The sequence below is a fragment of the Cebus imitator genome, unplaced genomic scaffold, assembly GCF_001604975.1.
Source record: "Cebus imitator isolate Cc_AM_T3 unplaced genomic scaffold, Cebus_imitator-1.0 Scaffold9, whole genome shotgun sequence".
Taxonomy (NCBI): domain Eukaryota; kingdom Metazoa; phylum Chordata; class Mammalia; order Primates; family Cebidae; genus Cebus; species Cebus imitator.
In genome coordinates, this window is record NW_016107324.1 from 6,475,343 (window position 1) to 6,498,035 (window position 22,693).

The 22,693-nt window shown below is 36.1% G+C and overlaps 1 protein-coding gene across 27 annotated transcripts in view; it reads left to right on the forward strand.

The window, feature by feature from the left end:
• The window catches only part of ATP8B4 (ATPase phospholipid transporting 8B4 (putative)), a 419,806-nt gene that overhangs the window by 136,979 nt on the left and 260,134 nt on the right, over positions 1–22,693 (forward strand). For all 27 annotated transcript variants that reach the window (XR_005203096.1, XR_005203097.1, XR_005203071.1 and 24 more), the window contains one exon: positions 7,493–7,536. Coding sequence is in view for 14 of the 27 variants with exons in the window: in XM_017543577.2 (XP_017399066.1) it covers positions 7,493–7,536 (44 nt within the window). In the remaining 13 variants the exon portion in view is untranslated. The remainder of the gene's footprint in view (positions 1–7,492; positions 7,537–22,693) is intronic.

The window sequence follows — 22,693 nt, forward strand, 5'->3', positions numbered from 1 at the left end:
GGGGTTTCACCATGTTGACCAGGATGGTCTCGATCTCTTGACCTCGTGATCCACCCGCCTCGGCCTCCCAAAGTGCTGGGATTACAGGCGTGAGCCACCGCGCCCGGCCTCGTTGATCTTTTTTAAAAAACCAGCTCCTGGATTTATTGACTTTTTTGAAGTGTTTTTTTGTGTGTGTGTGTCTCTATCTCCTTCAGTTCTGCTTTGATCTTAGTTATTTCTTGTCTTCTGCTAGCTTTTGAATTTGTTTGCTTTTGCTTCCCTAGTTCTTTTAATTGTGAATTTGTGTTGTCAATTTTAGACCTTTCCCACTTTCTCTTGTGGGCATTTTAGTGCTATAAATTTTCCTCTAAACACTGCTTTACCTGTGTCCCACAGATTCTGGTATGTTGTATCTTTATTCTCATTGGTTTTAAAGAACTTCTTGATTTCTGCCTGAATTTCATTATTTACCCAGTAGTCATTCAGTAGCAGGTTGTTCAGTTTTCATGTAGTTGTGCGGTTTTGAGTGAGCTTCTTAATCCTGAGTTCTCATTTGATTGTACTGTGGTCTGAGAGACTTTGTTACAATTTCTGTTCTTTTGCATTTGTTGAGGAGTGTTTTACTTCCAATTATGTGGTCAATTTTAGAATAAGTGTGATGCGGTGCTGACAAGAATGTATATTCTGTGGATTTGGGTGGAGAGTTCTGTAGATGTTGATTAAGTTCGCTTGGTCCAGAGCTGAGTTCAATTCCTGGATATCCTTGTTAATTTTGTGTCTCATTGATCTGTCTAATATTGACAATGTGGTGTTAGAGTCTCCCACTATTATTGTGTGGCAGTCTAAGTCTCTCTGTAGGTCTCTAAGAACTTGTTTTATGAATCTGGTTGCTCCTGTATTGGGTGCATACATATTTTTGTTGTATTGATCCCTTTACTGTTATGTATTGTCTTTCTTTATCTTTTTGATCTCTGTTGGTTTAAAATCTGTTTTATCAGAGACTAGGATTGCAACCCCTGGTATTCTTTTCTGGCTTTCCATTTGCTTGGTAAATATTCCTCTACCCCTTTATTTTGAGGCTATGTATGTCTTTGCACGTGAGATGGGTCTCCTGCATTGATGGGTCTTGACTCCTTATCCAGTTTGACAGTCTTGTGTCTTTTAACTGGGCATTTAACCCATTTACATTTATGTGTGAATTTGATCCTGTCATGGTGATGCTAGCTGGTTATTTTGCCTGTTAGTTGATGCAGTTTCTTTGTAGTGTTGATGACCTTTACAATTTGGTATGTTTTTGCAGTGGTTGGTACCAGTTTTTCCTTTCTATATTTAGTGCTTCCTTTAGGAGCTCTTAGAGGGCAGACCTCGTGGTGACAGAAGCTCTCAGCATTTGCTTGTTTGTAAAGGATTTTATTTCTCCTTCACTTACAAAGCTTAGTTTTGCTGGATATGAAATTCTGGGTTGAAAATTCTTTTCTTTAAGAATGTTGAGTATTGGCACCCACTCTCTTCTGGCTTGTAGGATTTCTGCTGAAAGATCTGCTGTGAGTCTGATGGGCTTCCCTTTGTGAGTAAGCTGACCTTTTTCTCTGGCTACCCTTGACATTTTTTCCTTCATTTCCACCTTGGTGAATCTGACTATTCTGCTTCTTGGGGTTGTTCTTCTAGAGGAGTATCTTTGTGGTGTTCTCAGTATTTTCTGAATTTGAATGTTGGCCTGTCTTGCTAGGTTGGGGAAGTTCTCCTGGATAAAATCCTGAAGAATGTTTTCCAACTTGGTTTCATTCTCCTTGTCGCTTTCAGGTACACCAATCAAATGTAGGTTTGATCTTTTCACATAGTCCCATTATTTCTTGGAGGCTTTTTTCATTCCTTTTCATTCTTTTTTCTCCAATCTTGTCCTCATGCATTATTTCATTAAGTTTATCAATCTCTGATATCCTTTCTTCTGCTAGGTCTATTCAGCTATGAATACTTGTGTATGCTTCACAAAGTTCTCGTGCTGTGATTTTCAGCTTCATCAGGTCATTTATGTTCTTCTCTAGGCTGGTTTTTCTAGTTAACAATTCATCTAACCTTTTTTCAAGGTTCTTAGCTTCCTTGCATTGGGTTAGTATGTGCTCCTTTAGCTCAGAGGGGTTCGTTATTATCTACCTTGTGAAGCCTACTTCTGTCAGTTAGTCAAACTCATTTTCCATCCAGTTTTGTTCCCTTGCTGGCAAGGAATTTGATCCTTTGGAGGAGGAGAGGTATCCTGGTTTTCGGAGTTTTCAGCCTTTTTGCAGTTGTTTTTCCTCATCTTCGTGGATTTATCTAACTTTGGTCTTTGATGCTGGTGACCTTCGAGTGGGGTTTTTGTGTGGACATCTTTTTTGTTGATGTTGATGCTATTCCTTTCTGTTTGTTAGTTTTCCATCTAACAGTCAGGCCCTCTGCTGTAGATCTACTGGAGTTTGCTTGAGGTCTACTCCAGACACTGTTTGCCTGGATATCACCAGTGGAGTCTTCAGAACAGGAAATATTGCAGCCTGTTTATTTCTCTGGAAGCTTCCTCCCAGGGGGCACCTGCTGGATGCCAGTGGGAGCTCTCCTGTATGAGGTGTCTATTGATTCCTGCTGCAAGATGTCTCCCAGTCAGGAGGCATGGGGATAGGTACCCACGTGAGGAGGCAGTCTGTCCCTTTGCAGAGCTCAAGTGCTGTGCTGGGAGATCCACTGCTCTCTTCAGAGCTAGTAGGCAGGAACTTTTACATCTGTCGAATCTGGACCCACAGCTGCCCTTTCCCTCAGGTGCTCTGTCCTAGGGAGATGGAATTTTATCTATAAACCGCTGACTGGGGCTGCTGCCTTTCTTCAGAGATGCCCTGCCCAGAGAGGAGGAATCTAGAAAGGCAGTCTCTCTATTGTGACTTTGTAGTGCTGTGGTGGGCTCTGCACAGTTTGAACTTCCTGGCAGCTTTGTTAACACTGTATGGGGAAAACTGCTTACTACAGCCTCAGTAATGGCTGACGCCCTTCTCCCCACCAAGTTGGAGCATCCCAGATTGACTTCAGGCTGCTGTGCTGGCAGTGAGAATTTCAAGCCTGTGGATCTTAGCTTGCTGGGCTTTGTAGGGGTGTGATCTGCTGAGTTAGACCACTTGGTTCCCTGGCTTCAGTCCTCTTTCCAAGGGAGTGAAGGCTTCAACTCCCTTTCCAGGGGAGTGTCTCACTGGTGTTCCAGGTGCCACTGAGGTATGAAAAAGACTACTACAGCTAGCTCAGTGTCTATCCGAATGGCTGTCCAGTTTTGTGCTGGTGAAACCCAGGGCCCTTGTGGTGTAGGCACCCAAGGGAATCTCCTGGTCTGTTGGTTGCAAAGATCATGGGAAAAGTGCAGTATCTGCGTCAGAATGCACCATTCTTCCCAGTACAGTCTCTCATGGCTTCCCTTGGCTAGGGGAGTGAAATCACCTGACCTGTTATGCTTCCTGGGTGAGTCAGCATCCCATTCTGTTTTGGCTCACTTCTGTGGGCTGCACCCACTGTCTTACTAGTCCCAATGAGATGAGCTGTGTACCTAGCTGGAAATGCAGAAATCTCCTGCCTTCTGCATTGATCTCGCTGGGAGCTACAGACTGGAGCTAATTCTATTCGATCATCTTTCCCAGGTTCCCCCAGCTGTGTCATTCTGTTCTGTAGTGCTCAGTAGAACCATATCCTAGGGAAGATAAGTTCTTGGCCACCTGAGTTATCTCAGTAAGGGCAGCATTTTATACTTGCTTCCTATCAGCTTTGGGGTTTATGTAAGTGCATGTGGTTTTGGGAATCTACTATTCATTTACAGGGCTGCCTTGAATGGCCAGATAGTCTGTTTCATTAATATCCACTTCTTGTTTGCATGCTTTTATCAGAATACATGCTCTTTATTTGGCTTTTCAAGCATTCTATTTATATGTGACCTTTGTCATCCCAGCGCTGGCCATTTAGCAGACAGTTCCTTCTGCTGAGAACACAAAGGCTCTGAGGAACTTTCTGTGGATTCCTCTGTTCTCCCAGTGGCCCTTCATGGGACTCTGAGTGTCCAGTTTCTCAATATGAGAATATCAAGAAGTAAAGGAAATCCAAGAAAGAGCAAGGAACTTTTCCTTTGTCCTCTGTTGGGAAACTTCACATATTGCCAAGTATTTTAAAGCGAGATTTGACCCTAAGCAAAACTAAGAATCTAAGAAGTTAATGATTGCACTCTCCTACCTTTTGACCTTCTTTGGTTACCCACATCCCTATAACCCATGGTCATTATGATTTCCTTAGCTGTCTTCCACTCCCACTTGCTCTTCTGCCTTCTCTGGCAGTGGACAAGATGATTTCCAGCCTGGACTTCCACAAGCCCTCAGTTGCACTGTTATATCAATATATTAATCTTATATTGGTATCATAATGACTGGTAAATAACATAGAACCTTCCCTTAAAAAGTTCCCATTGGACATTGTTTTCAGAGACTTTCTAAAAATATTGACTTAACCCAAAAAAGTAGTTTAAATGGAAAACCTTTAATCAGAATATTGAAAATATTTTGAATTTTGGGGACCTTTTGATTTTTTTTTTTGCCACATATAGATCTAATAATAAAATCACTTCTAGGAAGCAATTTTAAAGGTATTATCAGACATGTGGAGCAAGATTCATTTGTAGAAATGTTTATCACCTTTTGTGATAAAGACCCTATTTTTGGAGAAAGCCCTTGACTTTCACAAAATATATATTTCAAGATCTTTGCGAATCTCCAAATTTGCAAATCCCGTGATAGCTTATAATTCCTCTCATAAAATGCAGGAAAGTAACTTAAAGATTTAAGTAATCCCTTTAGACTCTTAATTTATATGCTGCTATAATTTATAATGCATTTATAATACCATTAAAATAAATTCTTACTAAAGCACTCACAGAATGTTTCAGAATCATTTTTTTTTTGTTTTGTTTTCATACAAGTGGGGCATATTTATATCACAGATGCAGGCCTTAGGAAAATTTAACATTCTAATTTATCTAAATCTTCTATTTCCTGGCTAAGAAATATTACCTTCTTAGACAATTTTCTTCACTTTTATCACCATCCCTGTAAATGGGCTTTTATTGAAGGGAGGATGCAGACCATTTAACACGAAGACACAGTTTTGTTTTTTCTTTCTTTCTTCCATCATTTTATTAGAGTGATGGCATACAGGGTAACCACTAGAACATAACACAATGAATTTGAGATTTAAATTCCAGGTGCTAGGCCAGGTTCATTCACTAGCCCAGGGACTCCTCCCACACAGCAGCTGTACAGCATTCCAGATTCAGACCAGTACACCAGAGAAACAACAGATAACTGCTTGTCAAGTGTTTGGTGCTCATAGCATTGCATAGTGAAGAGAGAGAGAATTTGGATTAAAAACCCACTATGCTGACTTTTTCGTTTTCATTCAGTCATGTCATTTTGAACCATTCTGTGTTTCCCTTATCCATAAAATAGAAATGAAAATCTTCACTTTATAAGTTTATTATAAGGATCAGTGATAATTTAAGTGCCTGGCACAGGGTTGATTCAATTACCTCTTTTTTTTTCTCCAACTTTTAAGTTCAGGGGTACATGTGCAGGATGTACAGGTTTGTTACACAGGTAAATGTGTGCCATCGTGGTTTGCTGGACAGATCATTTCATCACCTAGGCGTTAAGCCTAGCAGCCCTTAGCTATTCTACCTGACACTCTCTCTCTACACCCCTGCTGACAGGCTCCGGTGTATGCTGTGTCCCCCATGTGTCCATGTGTTCTCATCATTCAGCCCCCACTTATAAGTGAGAACATGCAGTGTTTGGTTTTCTGTTCTTGTGTTAGTTTGCTGAGGATAATGGATTCCAGCTCCATTCATGTCCCAGCAAAGGATATGACCTCATCCCTTCTTATGGCTGCATAGTATTCCATGGTGTATATGTACCACATTTTCTTTATTCAGTTTATCAATCATGGGCATTTAGGTTAATTCTATGTCTTTGCTATTGTGAATAGGGTTGCAATGAACATATGTGTGCATGTATCTTCATAATATAATGATTTATATTCCTTTGGGTATATACCCAGTAATGAGATTGTTGGATCAAATGTTATTTCTGCCTCTAGGTCTTTGAGGAATTGCCACACTGTCTTCCACAATGGTTGAACTAATTTACAGTTCCACCAACAGTGTATAAGAAGTTCTTTTTCTCCACAACTTCATCACCTGTTATTTTTTGACCTTTTATTAATAGCCGTTCTGACTGGTGTGAGATGGTATCTCATTGTAGTTTTGATTTGTATTTCTCTACCATGATCAGTGATGTTAAGGTTTTTTTCAAATCTTTGTTGTCTCCATGTATTCTTCCTTTTGAGAAGTCTGTTCATATTCTTTGCCCACATTTTAATGGGATTGTTGGTTTTTTTCTCTTGTAAATTTGTTTTAAGTTCCTTATAGATTCTGGATATTAGACCTTTGTCAGATGGATAGATGGCAAAAATTTTCTCTCATTCTGTAGGTTGTCTGTTCACTCTGATGATAGTTTCTTTAAGTAACTCATTGTTATTATGATAAGAAATATAATCCTGGCAAATAGTGTGAAACCTTCCAATATCAAGCAAAAATTTAAAAAGTAAGTGCCCCACAGTAGGGAAAGTGAAAATAAGTTATGCTACATCTATAATCATGGGCCACTGTACAGCCATTCAAATAAGATTCACAACAAACTTTAATTTGTGGGAGAAATTTGCATACTTTACATGGTTAAAAACTGCAAGAACAAGAAGTTTATGAACAATATGGTGAATATATCTGTATATAAAAATATACAATAAAGATCTTTCTACAAATTCTAGTTATTTCTGGATGAAGGGACTATTAGTGATTTTTATTTCATATTGTAAATGTCTCATTGTAAATGTCTGTTATATCTATAATAAGTACATATTAACTTTATACTGAGAAAAAAGTTATTTTAAATTTCTGACACATGGATGGCTATGTTTTCTGCCTGCAGAAAGTACTGGCATTGTTTAAAGTTTACATACTAATTTGACCTCAATATTACACAGATTTATCTGGTCCAAACCAAAATAGGCAAAGTTCTGCACTGGGGAGAATTAGTCTGGCTAGAATATGATTCTGGATTTCTCAACAGTGGGAATAATGTGGAAGACAAAAATTTGCCTCTTGCAAATTTCATAGATAATGTAATAACAGAATGATAACATTTACAGAAAAACATTATTGCTCATTTTGTTTTAATGCCTACTGCATTTTAGTCCTATCTTGGGCAAACACAAATGTCTTACTGCATAATTGCCATGTTTAAGATTACAGTTTGGAAATACTCCTAAAACCATTCCCCTGTTTAAATTCATAATGCCATCTAGTAATGATGCTGTAATAAATAATAAATGTATTCCTTAAAACTAAATATCTAAATCTAATTTCATTTCACTTACTTTTAATTCTCAATTTTTGTTTTGTCAGGTGAAGTACATGATGACCTGGGTCAGAAGATGGAAGTAACTCAGGTGTGGAAGTGATAAAGTTTTATTCTTAGTTTTAATTTCAAATTATATGTGCTTTTAAGAAAATGACAAACTTTTGGTGTCCTAATTTCCACTAAGACCAGATGAGATACTTAATATATAACAAAAAAATAGATTAATATGGTTCCAAATTCCTTCTCATCTAGATTCCCCAACCAGAAATTTCCTTCTATTTTTTATTCTCGAGATATTTACGCAGATGCAAGCTATTATATTCCCCCACCTTTTACATAGAGGAGAGATATAATTATGTAGGTGATAGCATAATTTACATACTGTTCTTCAACTTTCTCCACAATGTATCTTGGAGGTCTTTCTAGAATAGTTTTTAAAAAGTACTTTCTCATTCTTTTTAATGGCTGAATGATATTTTGTCATATTGATGTTCCAGAAGTTATATGAAGAGACACTAATGGACATTTAGGATTTTCAGTATTTTTCTAGTAAAGAAAATACAGCAAAAATAACTGGGTACATAAGTTATTTCACATGTTAGGGAATATAGCATCTGTTTCTGGAAATGAAATTGCTAAATCAAAAGGTATGTGCATTCATAATATGGTAAATATTGCAAATTGCCTTCTTTAGAATTCATAACAATTTACCCTGACACAAACAAGTGTAACAGTGTCTGTTTTTCCCCCACTCTCATGAATACAGTGTTTCATCAAAATTTGTGATTTTTGATGAGATTATATGAAAAATGAGTACAGTAATATTGGTTCTAATTTTATTTTCTCTAAGTGATGTTGGACGTACTTTCAAATGTTTAAGAGCTTATTGTATTTCTGTAAGTTTCTGGTTCATAATTTTTTACCCATTTTTTTTCTATTTGATTGCCTGTTAATTTGTTTATTTTTATATTAGGGAAAATAAGTATTTGTGAAATGAGTTTTATGTATTCTTTTCCCAATTTGTCATTTGTCCCATGATTTTTTTTCTGGTATTTTTGCTATGGGAAATATTTTATTTTCATGTAGTTGAGTTTATCAGTTTTTCCTCCCTCTGTCACTGAGTTTTATGCCTTAACTATAAAGCACACCATCCTTATAGAGTTAATGTTTTGCATTTAAATTTTAGACTCATTTGGATTTTATCCTGGTGTGGCATGTAAAGTTTAAGTATAACTATATTTTTCTCCAGATGACTACTGACTTTACCCATTTACTTAAAAGCCTGTTCTTTTTTTCGCTAATTCGGGATGTTGCCTTTATAACAAGGCAAACTTGTGTACTAGGTCTATTACTGAACTTTTGATGTGTTCCCTTTTCTTTCTATGCATATGTTAGTATCATACTGTTTTAATTATTGACAAAGGCCGGGAGTGGTGCCTTACGCCTGTAATCCCAGCACGTTGGGAGGCCAAGGTGGGCAGATCACCTTAGGTCAAGAGTTCGAGACTGGCATGGCCAACATGGTGAAATCTTGTCTTTACTAAAAACATAAAAATTGGCTGGGCGTGGTGGTGAACGCCTATAGTTCCAGCTACTTGGCAGACTGAGGCAGCAGATTTGCTTGAACCTGGGAGGCAGAGGTTTCAATGAGCTGAGATCTCACCACTGTAACTCCAGACTGGGTGACAGAGTGAGAATACATCTCAAAAATAAAATAAAATTAAATAATTGCAAGGCTCTAACATTTGGTAAGGCTAGTTTTTTTTTTTCCAGTGCTTTCTTTTCCCCTAGATATTCCTTAACTGTTCTGCTTATTTTGCTTTCCTCATGATATTTTTATTAGAATGACATTAAATTTATTGAATATCTTATGAAGTGTAAATATCCTTATGATGTTGAATCTTTTTATCCAAGAACATAGCATGTATTTAAAGCTACTTAAGTCATATTTTGTGCCTCTTAGAAGCATTTTCAGGTATTCTGCATATATACCTTGCTCATTACAAACAACTATTCCTAGGTATGCAGTTAATTTTTTTGGTTATTGTTTCCACCTGGAGTGTTTCTCTCCATTTTGACTCTTAATATGAAAGCAATAAATTTGATTGTTAATTTTGTATGCCACTATCTTACTATATTTTCTTTTGTTTATAGTAAATTTTAGTCTTTTTCTGTGGGGTTTCCAAGTATATAATCATACTATCTGAAAACAGAGACAGTTTTACCCATCATTCCATCTTTTTTACTTTTATTTTTCTTATCTAATTGCATTGGTTAGTACTTCTAAAATAATACAAAATAATATGGCCTTTTAAAAATATCTTTGTTTCCAACGTTAGTGCATATGTTTCTAGTATTGTCTCATTAAACATAATCAAAAATTGGGACTGAAATAGATACATTTTCGGAATATTCATCTATTCAATATATAAATTTATTTTCACACATAAAAATTTATTTTGTTAAAGTCTAAGTTGGATACTGAATTTAACCAACAGCCCTTTGTCACCTGTGAGGATAATAAACTGTTTTTTCTTCCCTGTATATATTAATATGATACACTGTATTAACAGATTCAATTTCTTCCGTATTTTCCTGGAATAAATGCCACTTATGTTAAACTGTTTTATAATGTGCTACTAGATTCTGTTTACTAATGCTTTATTTAGATATGCGCATTCATCTTTGTAAGAGACATGCCTTTGCAGTGTTCTTTTTTGGGGTAATATATGTTTTGCTACCAATGTTATATTTGCTTTAGAAACATAAATTAGGGATCTTTCCTTCTTTTTGTATTCTGTGGAACAGTTTATATACAATCAAAGTAATATATGCTTTAAAGGTTTCATAAAATCTCGCTATAAAATTATGTGAACCTGGTGCTATTTCACATAATGGCTCTTAGGTAATGTTCTTTATATTCTTGTCTACAGCAGTTATCTGTTTAGAATTTCTATCTCTTTTGGAGTGATTTGGAAAATTATATTTTCTTAGAATATTGTGAAATTCAATCAGATTTTCACATTTATTTGCAAAGACTAATAAATCTTTTAAATTCATATTTATTTTCACATTAATTTTCAGAGACTCCTAAGTCCTTTAATTTCCTCTGTGGTTCTTTTTTGTTATTTCTCATCTGTCATTCTGGTCTGTTCCTGATTATGTTAGCAAATAATTTAGTTGCCCCTTTCTCCCACAAAGAAGTATAGCTGTTGGATTTACTTACTTTTTTCCTGTGTTTTAATCAATAACTTTTGCTTCTTTATTAATGCCTTCTTCCTGCATTCCTTAAACTTCTTTTTTTTTTTTTTTTTTTTTTTTTTTTTTTTTTTTTTTTTTTTTTTTTTTTTTTTTTTTTTTTTTTTTTTTTTTTTTTTTTAAAAATACAAATATTTATGGTTAACAGTTTCCCCCTGAACACTGCTTTAGTTTTATTACATGTATTTTGACATGTAGTTTATTAAAGTATTTTAATTTTATTTTTATATTATTATCTTTATTTTTGACATATCAATGAATTCACATTGAACCACTGAGTTTGAACCGTAAGTTTTTAAGGAAGAATTAAAAATTTCCAAATAGTAAGGGTGTTTTTCTCCCTAACTTTATTGCACTTTTAATAAAAGAAATATTTTTATTATTGCTACTTTTTAGAATTTATTGAGGTTTTCTTTGTAGCTTAATAAGGTTAATTGTTATTAATGTTTCAGGATCCTTAAGAAGAAAGTATATGTGTTCTAAAGTTCAGAATTATAGCTATATATAATTTAGCTCTATCTTGTTAACTATATTATTTAGATCTTCTATATAATTATTTATCTTTTATTTATGTTATCTGTTTGAGTTAAAGCAGCTAATTAAGGTGTTCTGATCATACTTTCTGTCTATAGGTCATATACATTCCAAAGTCTGTTTTATTGAGTATTGATGCTAGTTTTTTGTTATATTGATGGTCATAATGGTTTAACTGTTATTATGAATTATGCAATTTAACATACTCCTTTTTGGCTCATTCAATTCTTCTTGCCCTGATTTAAACCTGATTTGCTATTAAGATCATTATTCTTCTTTTTTGTTTTCATTTATATTTGCCCACTTTTTATTTTCAAAGTTCTTGAATTACTTTGATTTAGGCGTTTGTTTTGTGTGTGACACAGGGTTGTATTTTTCTTTTGCTTTGAGTTCCAATCTTTTAATGAGTTTGGTCCATTTACAAGGGCTATACCTTGTCTTGTTTCTGTTATAGTATTTTAGGTTATTATTTTTTATCTTTATGATTTTTAATTATTTCCTTATTGTCTCTTTCTTTTACTCTGTGTGTTTGTATGCATTTCTTGTAATATTTAAGCAAGTATTTTATTGTTTCTGTACTGTATACTCTCCAGCGTTTATGTAATACTTTTAATTTTTTCTAAAGTTAATGTTTATCAGTTTCATGATATGAACAATGATGAGATTATTTCTCTTTTACTCATATTTTCTAATATTTTTCTTAATAGTACTTTTAATCTGAAAAATATACTAATTTCTATGGTCCATTTGCAGCTTCAAATGATATTTTCTGTTTTTCAAATACCAAAATGAGAAAATCAGCATCTTCTCCCAATTTTTTTTAGCAATCTTTTCACATAGTCAAGTGTGTAATATTTACATTTCGTTTTGTCATCCTAATCTATTTATTTTAGACTAGTCCTTCAGCTAAAGTTATTTTGTGTTCACCACTAACTAGTCCATTTATCAGTTTTTTTTTTTTTTTTTCCAGTTGTTTTTCTATTTGGCTGAAGTTCACCCTCTAATTTCAAGAATGCTTCATAAGAAGTATCTATTCAGGCCAAGTGTGATGGCTCACACCTATAATCACAGCACTTTGAGAGGCAAGGCGAGAGAATTGTTTGAGGCTAGGAGTTTGAGACCAGCTTGGGCAACATAGTGAGACCTTGTGTCTATAAACAATAAAAAAAAAATTAGCTAGGCTTGCTGGGTCACGCCTGTAGTCCTAGACACTTGGGAGGCTGAGATAGGAGGATCACTTGAGCCCATCAGTTCCAGGCTGCGATGAGCTGTGATCTCACCACTACACTCCAGCCTGGGTGACAGAGTGATACCATCTCAGAAATATCTGTTTAGAGTTATCTGTTGACTTTATATTTGAATGAAAGTTTGTCTGTAATCTCTTTGGGCCACAGTTTCTTCTCTGGATGGTTTTAGGGAAGTCCAAGGCCAGTGTGTATTTTAGAACTGACCGGTCAGAATGTGTGTGTGTGTGTGTGTGTGTGTGTGTGTGTGTGTGTGTGTCTGTGTCTATAGTTATTTTAAATATTTAAAAATTTAAAAACTTCTAATGCAGTTGTTTTCAAATTTTATTACATAAACAAAACAATCTGTGATTAAATAAGTTTCTGTGATTCTGGGACCAACATAAGTAACTGAGTGTCTTGTTTATAGGTCATCTCATATACTTGGATAAAGTATAAAATACTATTCTACAATCTCCAAGACAAAGCATCTGTCGAACTTATTTCCCATCAAGTGTTTTCACAAAGACATTATTACAGGGATAGTACTTGAGTCGTAAACTTTTAAAAGTACATTTTGTGCGTTCCAAAAGTCAGTAAATTAATAGGGATCTTACTTAGCATTGAATCTTTTCCCACTATTTAGTTCTGTTCTTTATTGAATTCCATTTTATTCATTTCGTTTCTGTTTTTTACTCTCAACAAATTTTTAAGTGTTGAGTATGGTATTGTTAACTCAAAGCACATAGCGAATCTCTAGAATTTTTTCATGTTGCATGACAGAACTCTATACAAATTGCATAGCAAATCACCATATTCTCGTTTTCCCAGTCTCTGGCAAGCACCATTCTATTTTATGTTTCTATGAGTTTGACTACTTTAAAGACCTCATAAAAGGGGAAAAATTCTCTATTTGTCCTTCTGTAACTAGCGTTTTTCATTTATAGTAATGTCAAGACATCCATATTGTAGCATATGACAGCATTTCCTTCTTTTTTATGCCTCAATAATATTTCATTGTATGTATCTATCATTCCCTTATGTATTTATCTATTCATGGAGATTTAGGTTGTTTCTACCTCTTGGATATTGTGAATAATGCTGCAGTGAACATGAGAATGCAAATATCCTTTCAAGATCCTGATTTTAATTCTTTTGGACATATAAGGGATTGCAGGATTGTATGGTAGTTTTATTTTTAATTTCTTAAGAACTTTCATACTGTTTTCTATAGCGACTACACCGTTTTACATTTCTGTGAACAGTGTACCAGGATTCCAATCTTTGTACATCCTCAACAATACTTGAGATTTTCTGTTTGTGTGCGTGTGTGTGTGTGTGTGTGTGTGTGTGTGTGTGTGTGAGTTTTCTTTTTTCAACTTTTATTTTAGAATCAGGGGGTACATGTGCAGGTTTGTTACAAAGGCATATTGTAGAATGCTGAGGTTTTGGATAGAGTGGAACCCATCACCCAGGTAAGCACAGTACCCAAGAGGTAGTTTTTCAGCTCCTGTCTTCCCCTCTGTACGCTACCTCTAATAATTCACACTGTCTATTGTTCCCATCTTTGTGTCCATGTGTGCCCAGTGTTTAGCTTCCACTTATAAGTGAGAACGTGTGGTATTTGGTTTTCTGTTTCTGCATTAGTTTGCTTAAGATAATGGCCTCCAGCTGCATCTGTGTTGCTGTAAAATACATGATTTTATTCTTTTTTTTCATGGCTGCATAGTGCTGCATAATGTATATTTACTACATTTTCTTCATCCTGTCTACTGTTGATGGGCACCTGGGTTCATTCTGTTTTTTGCTATTCTGAATAGCACTGTGATGGGCATATGGGTGCATGTGCCCTTTCAGTAGAATGATTTATTTTCTTCTAGGAATATACCCAATAATAGGGTTGTTGAGTCAAATGGTAGTTCAACTGTTAGTTTTATGAGAAATCTCCACAGTGGCTGGACTCATTTTCATTCCCACCAATAGTGTATAAGTGTCCCGTTTTCTCCTCAGCCTCACCAAAATCTATTGTTTTTTGACTTAACAAAAAATTTTTCTGACTGGTGTCAGATGGTATCTCATTGTGACTTTGATTTGCATTTCTCTGATGATTAGTGATCATGAGCATTTTTTCATTTTTGTTGGTGGCTTGTATGTGTTCTTTTGAGAAGTGTCTGTTCATGTCCTTTGCCGAATTTTTATTGGGTATATTCATTTTTTGCTTGATGATTTAAGGTTCCTTATAGATGCTGGATATTAAGGCTTTTTTGAATGCATAGCTTGTGAATATTTTCTCCCAATCTGTATTGTCTTCTTGATCTGTTTGTATTCTTGATAGTTTCTCTTGCTGTGCAGAAGCTCTTTAGTTTAATTAGGTCCTATTTATCAATATTTTTTGTTGCTGTATTAGAGTTCTCTAGAGGCACAGAGCTAATAGGATATATGTATATATGAAGGGGAGTTTATTAAGGAGTATTGTCTCACACAGTCACAAGATGAAGTCCCACAGTAGGCCATCTGCAAGCTGAGGAGCAAGGAAGCCAGTCCTAGTCCTGAAACCTCAAAAGTAGGGAAGCCAGGTCAGGGCCAAAATGGCCAGCTGAAAACAGTGGCATTCAGAAGCACCCATAACAAAACAAAACAAAACCACCATAGTAAGCATGTGAACCCTTCACAGACAACCAAGGTATCCAGGTTATCTGATCAAAATAGTCTAGAAGGCTGGTGTGACCCATGGAGAGAAGGAAAAGCAGTGTGATGTGGCAGCCCACCTGAAGGGGAGTCCCTCCATTTCCCCAGCCCGGCCAAGGGAGGCAGTAAAGCATGCTACCCAGCTGGGGAAACTGTGCTTTTTCCACAGAACTGTGCAACCCATAGATAGGAATATCCTACTTGCAAACCCACGCCACCAAGGTCTAGCATCCCCACCCTGGAATGTGCAGATTTTAGCCTACCTAACTCCCGGGTGAGGGGTGACCAGCACCGGCTGCTGCTGTCTGCTGTCTAAGCTTACTATTGAGCTCCTCCAGGGAGGGGCAGCAACTAACAATGGAGCTTGCAATTGCCTAAAGTGCTAAGCTTCTTGGGTAGGGGAAGGGCAGCACCCATTTCTATAGCTCTAGGCTGCACTTGGAGCCAGGGAGGCTAGACGATTTGATCCCAAGACTTGTCCCCACAGCCCAACATGCTGGCTGTGGTAGTCTGCAGCCAGAGGGCCTCTTCAGGCCTAACCCTGACCCATCCTTTCTCAGTGGGTGGTGCTTCCCTGTAGGATCTCCAATAAACCCAGCCAGAGGCTCAGGGATAGAATTTGGATTTGCCTGGGCCTATGCCCCTAGCTGGAGGGGTGGCCGCAGTCTTAGCAGACCAGCAGACTTAGCCTCTCCTGATAGTTTTTAGGGATCTGGGAAGCCCAGATGAGTGGGTTTCCCCCTAGTAAAACACACCTCGCCCTCAAGGGACAAAGTGCTTCATTAAATGGGCCCTCTTTCCTGTGCCACCCAACTGGGTGAGACCCTCCAACAGGGGTTGTCAGACACCTTATACAAGTGTGATTCTACTGACATCAGGTTGGTACCCCTTGAGGTCAGAGGTCGCAGAAGAAAGAGAAGGCACCCACTTTTGCTGCTCTCCAGCCTCCTCAAGTGACATCTCCAGTCATGAAAGCCAATCAGATGAATAAGGCCTGAAGTGAACCCCTAGCAAACTGCAGAAGCCCTGCAGAAGAGTGACCTGAAAGAAAAACAAACAAGCATAAAGTGATAACAGCATCGACAACAACAATAAATGCACCCAGAAAAATCCCATCCAAGGGTTAGCAGCTTGAAAGACCAAAAGTAGACAAACTCATGAAGATGAGAAAGAATGACAAAACAAAACAAAAATGCTGAAAACCCAAAAGGCCAGTGTGCCTCTTCTCCTCTAAATGATCACATCTCTCCATCAAGGGTGCAGAACTGGATGGAGGATCAGATGGATGAATTGACAGAATTAGGCTTCAGAAAATGGGTAATACAAAACTATCATGAGCTACAGGAGCTTGTTCTAACCCAGTGCAAAGAAGTTAAGAACCTTGATAAAAGGTTAGAGGAATTGCTAACTAGAATAACCAGTTTAGAGAGGAAGATGAAGGACCTGATGGAGCTGAAAAATGCAGCATGAGAACTTTGGGTAGCATATATAAGTATCAACAACGGAATTGACCAAGCAAAGATACCAGAGTTTGAAGATGACCTTCTGTAATAAGACAGGCAGACAAGAATAAAGAATGAAAAGGAATGAACAAAGCCTCCAAAAGATATGGGACTTCATTAAAATACCTAATCTACGATTGATTGGGGTACCAGGAGACAGGAAAAATGGAAACAAGCTGAAAAACACACTTTAGGATATTATACAGGAGAACTTCCCCAACCTAACAAGACAGACCAACATACGAATTCAGAAATACAGAGAACACCACTTCAAGAAAAGATCAACCCCAAGACACATAATCACCAGACTCTTGAAGGTTCAAATGAAGGAAAAACTGTTCAAGGCAGCCAGAGAGTAAGGCCAAGTTGCCTGCGGAGGGAAGCCCATTAGACTAACAGTGGACCTCTCAGCAGAAACTCTACAAGCCAGAAGAGATTGGGGGCTAATATTCAACATTCTTAAAGAAAAGAATTTTCAACCCAAGATTTCATATTCAGTCAAACTAAGCTTCATAAGTAAAGGAGAAATAAAATCCTTTCCAGACAAGTAAATGCTGAGGGATTTTTTTTACCACCAAGCCTGCCATGCAAGAGCTCCTGAAAGAAACACTAAATATGGAAAGGAAAAACAAGTAGCAGCCACTGAAAAAAAACACCAAAATACAAAGAAAAATGAAACTAAAAAAAAAAAAAAAAAAAAAGAAAAAGACATCAACTAGTATGCAAAATAACCAAATAGCATCATGTTGACAGGGTCAAATTCACATATAGCAATACTAACCTTAAATGTAAATGGGCTAAATGCTCCAATGAAAAGATACAAATGGGCAAATTGGATAAGGAGTCAAGACCCATCAGTGTGCTGTGTTTAGGAGACCCATCTTATGTGCAAAAACACACACAGGCTTCATATAAAGAGAGGGGGAAAATTTACCAAGCAAATGGAAAGCAAAAATAAAAGCAAGGGTTGCAATCCTAGTCTCTGACAAAAGAGACTTCAAACCAACAAAGATAAAAAAAGACAAAGAAGGGCATTACATAATGGTAAAGGGAACAATTCAACAAAAACAGTTAACTATTCTGAACATATATGTGAACAATACAGGAGCACCCACATTCATAATACAAATTCTTATAGACATACAAAGAGACTTAGCCTTCCACACAATAATAGTGGGAGACTTTAACACCCCACTGTCAGTATAAGACATATCAATGAGATAGAAAATTAACAAAGATATTCAGGACTTGAACTCAGCTATGGATCAAGTGGACCTAGTAGATGTCTACAGAACTCTGTACCCCAAATCAACAGAATATACATTTATCTCAGTGCCACATGGCACTTATTCTAAAAACGACCACAAAATTGGAAGTAAAACACTTCTCAGTAAATGCAAAAGAGCGGAAATCACAACAGTCTCTCAGACCACAGTGCAAACAAGTTAGAACTCAGGATTAAGAAACTCACTCAAAATGACAAAATTTCATGGAAATTGAACAACTTGTTCCTGAATGACTCCTGGGTAAATAATGAAATTAAGGCAGAAATCAAGAAGCTCTTTGAAACCAATGAGAACAAAGAGACAATGTACCAAAATCTCTCGGACGTGGCTAAAGCAGTGCTAAGAGGGAAATTTATAGAGCTAAATGCCCACATCAGAAAGCTAGAAGATTCTCAAATTGACAGGCTAACATTGCAATTAAAATAACTAGAGAAGCAAGAACAAACATTCAAAAACTAGCAGAAGTCAAGAAATAATTAAGATCAAGGAAGAATTACAGGAGATAGAGACACAAAAAACCCTCCAAAAAATCAACAAATCCAGGAGCTGTTTGGTTTTTGTTTTTTTTTTAAAGTTAATAAAATAGATAGACCACTAGCTAGATTAATAAAAAAGAAGAGAGAAGAAACAGATACAATAAAAATTGATAAAAGGGAATATTACCACTGACCTCACAGAAATACAAACTACCTTCAGAATACTGTAAACACCTCTACAAAAATAAACAAGAAGTTGAATCCCTTAATAGACCAGTAACAAGCTCTGCAATTGAGGCAGTAATTAATAGCCTACCAACCAAAAAAATCCTGGGGCCAGACCGATTCACAGCTGAATTGTACCAGAAATACAAAGAGGAGCTTGTACCATTCCTTCTGAAACTATTCCAAACAACTTTAAAGGAGGGACTCCTCCCTAACTCATTTTATGAAGCCAGTATCATCCTGATGCCAAAACTGGGAAGAGACACAATACAAAAAGAAAATTTCAGGGCAATATCCCTGATGAAAGTTGATGCAGAAGTCCTCAATAAAATACTGGCAAACCAAATTCAGCAGCACATCAAAAAACTTATCCACCACGATGAAGCCAGCTTAATCTCTGGAATGCAAGGCGGGTTTAACATATGCAAATCAGTAAACGTAAGCCATCACATAAACAGAAGCAAAGACAAAAACCACATGATTATCTCAACAGATGCAGAAAAGGCTTTTGATAAACTTCAACATTTCTTCATGTTAAAAACTCCCAAAATCTTGCAACATATCTCAAAGTAGTAAGAGCTATTTATGACAAACTCAAAACCAATATCATATTAAGTGGGCAAAAGCTGGAAGCATTCCCTTTGAAAACCAGTACAAGACAAGGATGCCCTCTCCCACCACTCCTTGTAACATGTTTGAAGTCAGAAAGTATGAGGACCCCAGGTTTGTCCTTCTTCCTCAAGACAGTTTTGGCTATTTGTAGTCATTTGTGGTTTCACATGAATTTTAGAATTTTTTTTTATACTTTTGTAAAAAATGCCATTGGGATTTTGATAGGGATTGCACTGAATCTATGGTTCACTTTGGGCACTATGGAGATTTTAACATTATTAAGTGTTCCAATCCATGACCATTGGATACATTTTCATTTATTTGTATCTTTAACTCCTTTCATCAACATTTTCTGATTTTCATTGTACAAGGGTTTTGAGAGCCCCCAGCTCAAATTGAAGTTCTAGCACCAGAGCATCTAGCAGCAACTCTACCCAAATAGAAATGAAGGAGAGCTGGACATAGATGTTTAAGTGTGCCTTTCTAGGGATATTTCTTTTACCTGGTGGGTAACCTAATGCCTAGTTGTCCAATTATATACCAAGGGGTCCCTCACATGGGAAACTTGTTTATAATGGCAGACACTCCTATGGCTCTTGTCGGACCACTGTTCAGTTTATGACTGCCTGACCATTTCCCTGGTGCTGGGAGTGAGGCCTTGTGTTCTTCCCAGTGTTCCAGGAACAACCTAGTCTGGGGTAGCCCCTGCTTCTTCAGATGGAAGATGTAAATTCAATACACAATTCTTATTCAATAAGAAATAAGTTTAAATATTTTTACTTATCGATCCTGGGCAAGGAGGGTGTAATAGGTTAGGAGGGCAGTCCTTCATCACTGGGTTGCATGAGCAGGAAGGAAGAGTCAGGGAGAGAGATTTTTTTTTAAAGGGTTAATTAGCAGTATATGTAAGAAAATATAATTTGGGTCACTTAAAGCTCACAGTCAAATGCTTGAATGATCTGTTTAAAGGAAGCAGCAGGAAAGTGGGGAACCTAGTCTGCTAGGCAAGAGATGACTCTAAGTTCTAATCTGTGGCTGCTAGCTTAGTCCATTTGTGTGTTATATAGAACTAGAAAGGGTGTTAAGGATGACTGATACCTGCTTCTGGACTGAGAAATTTAAACTTGTATTCAAAATGGATGCCAAGGGAACATATAATAATTTGCTACAAGTCTTTTATCTCCTTTGTTAATGCTATTCCTTAGTATTGTGTTCGTTTTGATGCTACTTTAGATGAGATCACTTTCTTCATTTTGGGGGGATTTATTGTTGTTACTGTATGGAAATAGAACTGATTTTTGTATGCTGCAACTTTACTTTTTAAAATTTTTTATCTTGTAACTTTACAGAATTCATACATTAGTTTTAATAGTTTTAAAAAATGGTACACCTCGGGTTTATAAGATAATGTCATCTTCGAATAGGGATACTTTTACTCTTCCTTTCCAATGGTATGCCTTTTCTTTATTTCTTTTTTTTGTCTAATATTACTGGCTGGGACTACTAGTATTACATTAAGTAGAAGTGATGAGAATGGGCATCCCTGCCTTGTTCTTGATTTCATATAAAAAGCTTTCAGTGTTTTACCATTAAGTATAAAGTTATCTGTGGGTTTTTTCATATTTAGACTTTATTATGATGAGGTATTTTCTTCTGTTCCTTTTTTGTTGAGAGTTTCTTTTTAAATCATGAATGGATGCTTAATTTTGTCAAATGCTTTTTCTGCATATATTGAGATGATCATGTGATTTTATTTGTTCTGTTAATATGATGTTTCATATTAATTGATTTTAGTATGTTGAACCATCCTTCAATCCCGGGAATAAATCCCACTTTGTTGTGGTATATGATCCTTTTAATGTGATTCAATTTACTAGTCTTTCGTTGAGAATGTTTGCATGTTAATTGGGGTAATCAGCCTGTAGTATACTTTTCTTGTGGTGTCTTTGTCTGGCTTTGTTGTCAGAATACTACTGGCCTTCAAAATGAGTTTGGAAGTATTCCCTCTTGTACTTTTCTTTTCTTTTTTTGGAAATGTTTGAGTAGGATTGGCTTTAATTCTACTCTACATGTTTAGTAGAATTCACCAGTGAAGCCATCTGGTCTTGGGCTTTTCTTTGTTTGGAGGTGTCAGATTACTGATTCAATCTCTATACTAGCTATGGGTCTGCTTAGGCTTTCTATTTTTCATGATTTAGTTTTGGTAGGTGTATGTTTCTAGGAATTTTTTTTAGTGTTTCCACTTTGTTGGTCTATAATTTTTCATAAGTCTCTTAAGATTTCTTAATTTCTGTCATCATTTGTAAAGTTTTTTCTTTCCCTCCTGGTTGTATTTGAGCCTTTTCTCTTTTTTTCTTAGTCTAGCTAAGGGTTTTTCCATTATGTTTCTTTTCAGAAAACCAACTCTTAATGTTGTTGTTTTTCCTATTTTATTTATTTCTACTCTAATCTATGTTATTTCCTTCTTTCTGGTTACTTTGGGCTTGGTTTGTTCTTTTTTCTCTATTTATTTAAAAAAATAATTTCAACTTTTATTTTTGATTCAGGGAGTACATGTAAAGGTTTGTTACATGTCTCTCATTCTTTGAGGTATAGAGTTAAATTGTCTGAGATCCAAGATCTTTCTCCTTTTAATTATATGCATTTATTGCTAATTTCCTTCTTAGTACTCCTTTTGCTATATGCCATGAGGTTTGGCATGTTGTATTTTCATTTTTATTTGTCTTGAAATATTTTCAAATTTCTTTTTTGAAGCAATGGCTATATGAGAATATTGTTTAATTTCACATTTTGATGAAGATTCCACTTTTCCTTTTGCTATTGATTTCTAGTTTCATTACATTGTGGTCAGAAAATATATTTGGCATAATCTTAATCTTAAATTTGTTGAGATTTCTTTTGAGCTCTAATATGTGATCTATTCTTGACAAATATCTGTGTGCATTTGACATGAATATGCATTCTCCTGTTGTTGGGCAGAATGTTTTGTTGTATATATGTTGGTTCCATTTGGTCTATAGGGTTGTTCAAGTCCACTGTTTCCTTATTGATCTGTCTGGATTTCCTATCCTATGTTGAAAATGAAATATTGACACCTCTTACTATTATTGCAATGCTGTCTAAGTCTCCCTTCAATTCTATCAATGGTTGCTTTATATATTTGGATGATCTGATGTTGGGGGCATCCATACTTATAATTGTTACATCATCCTTGTGAATTGACCCTTTTATGTCATCTCCCTAATGTCATATTTGTCTCTTGTAAAGGTTTTTGACTTAACGTCCATTTTATCTGTTTAAAATATAAACACTTCTTCTCTCTTTTGTTTGCCATTTTCATGGAATTTTTTTTTTCCATCCCTTCACTTTTAGACTATGCATGTCCTTAAATCTCAAGTGAGTTTCTTTCAGGCAGCATATAGTTGGGTAATACTTTTTTTA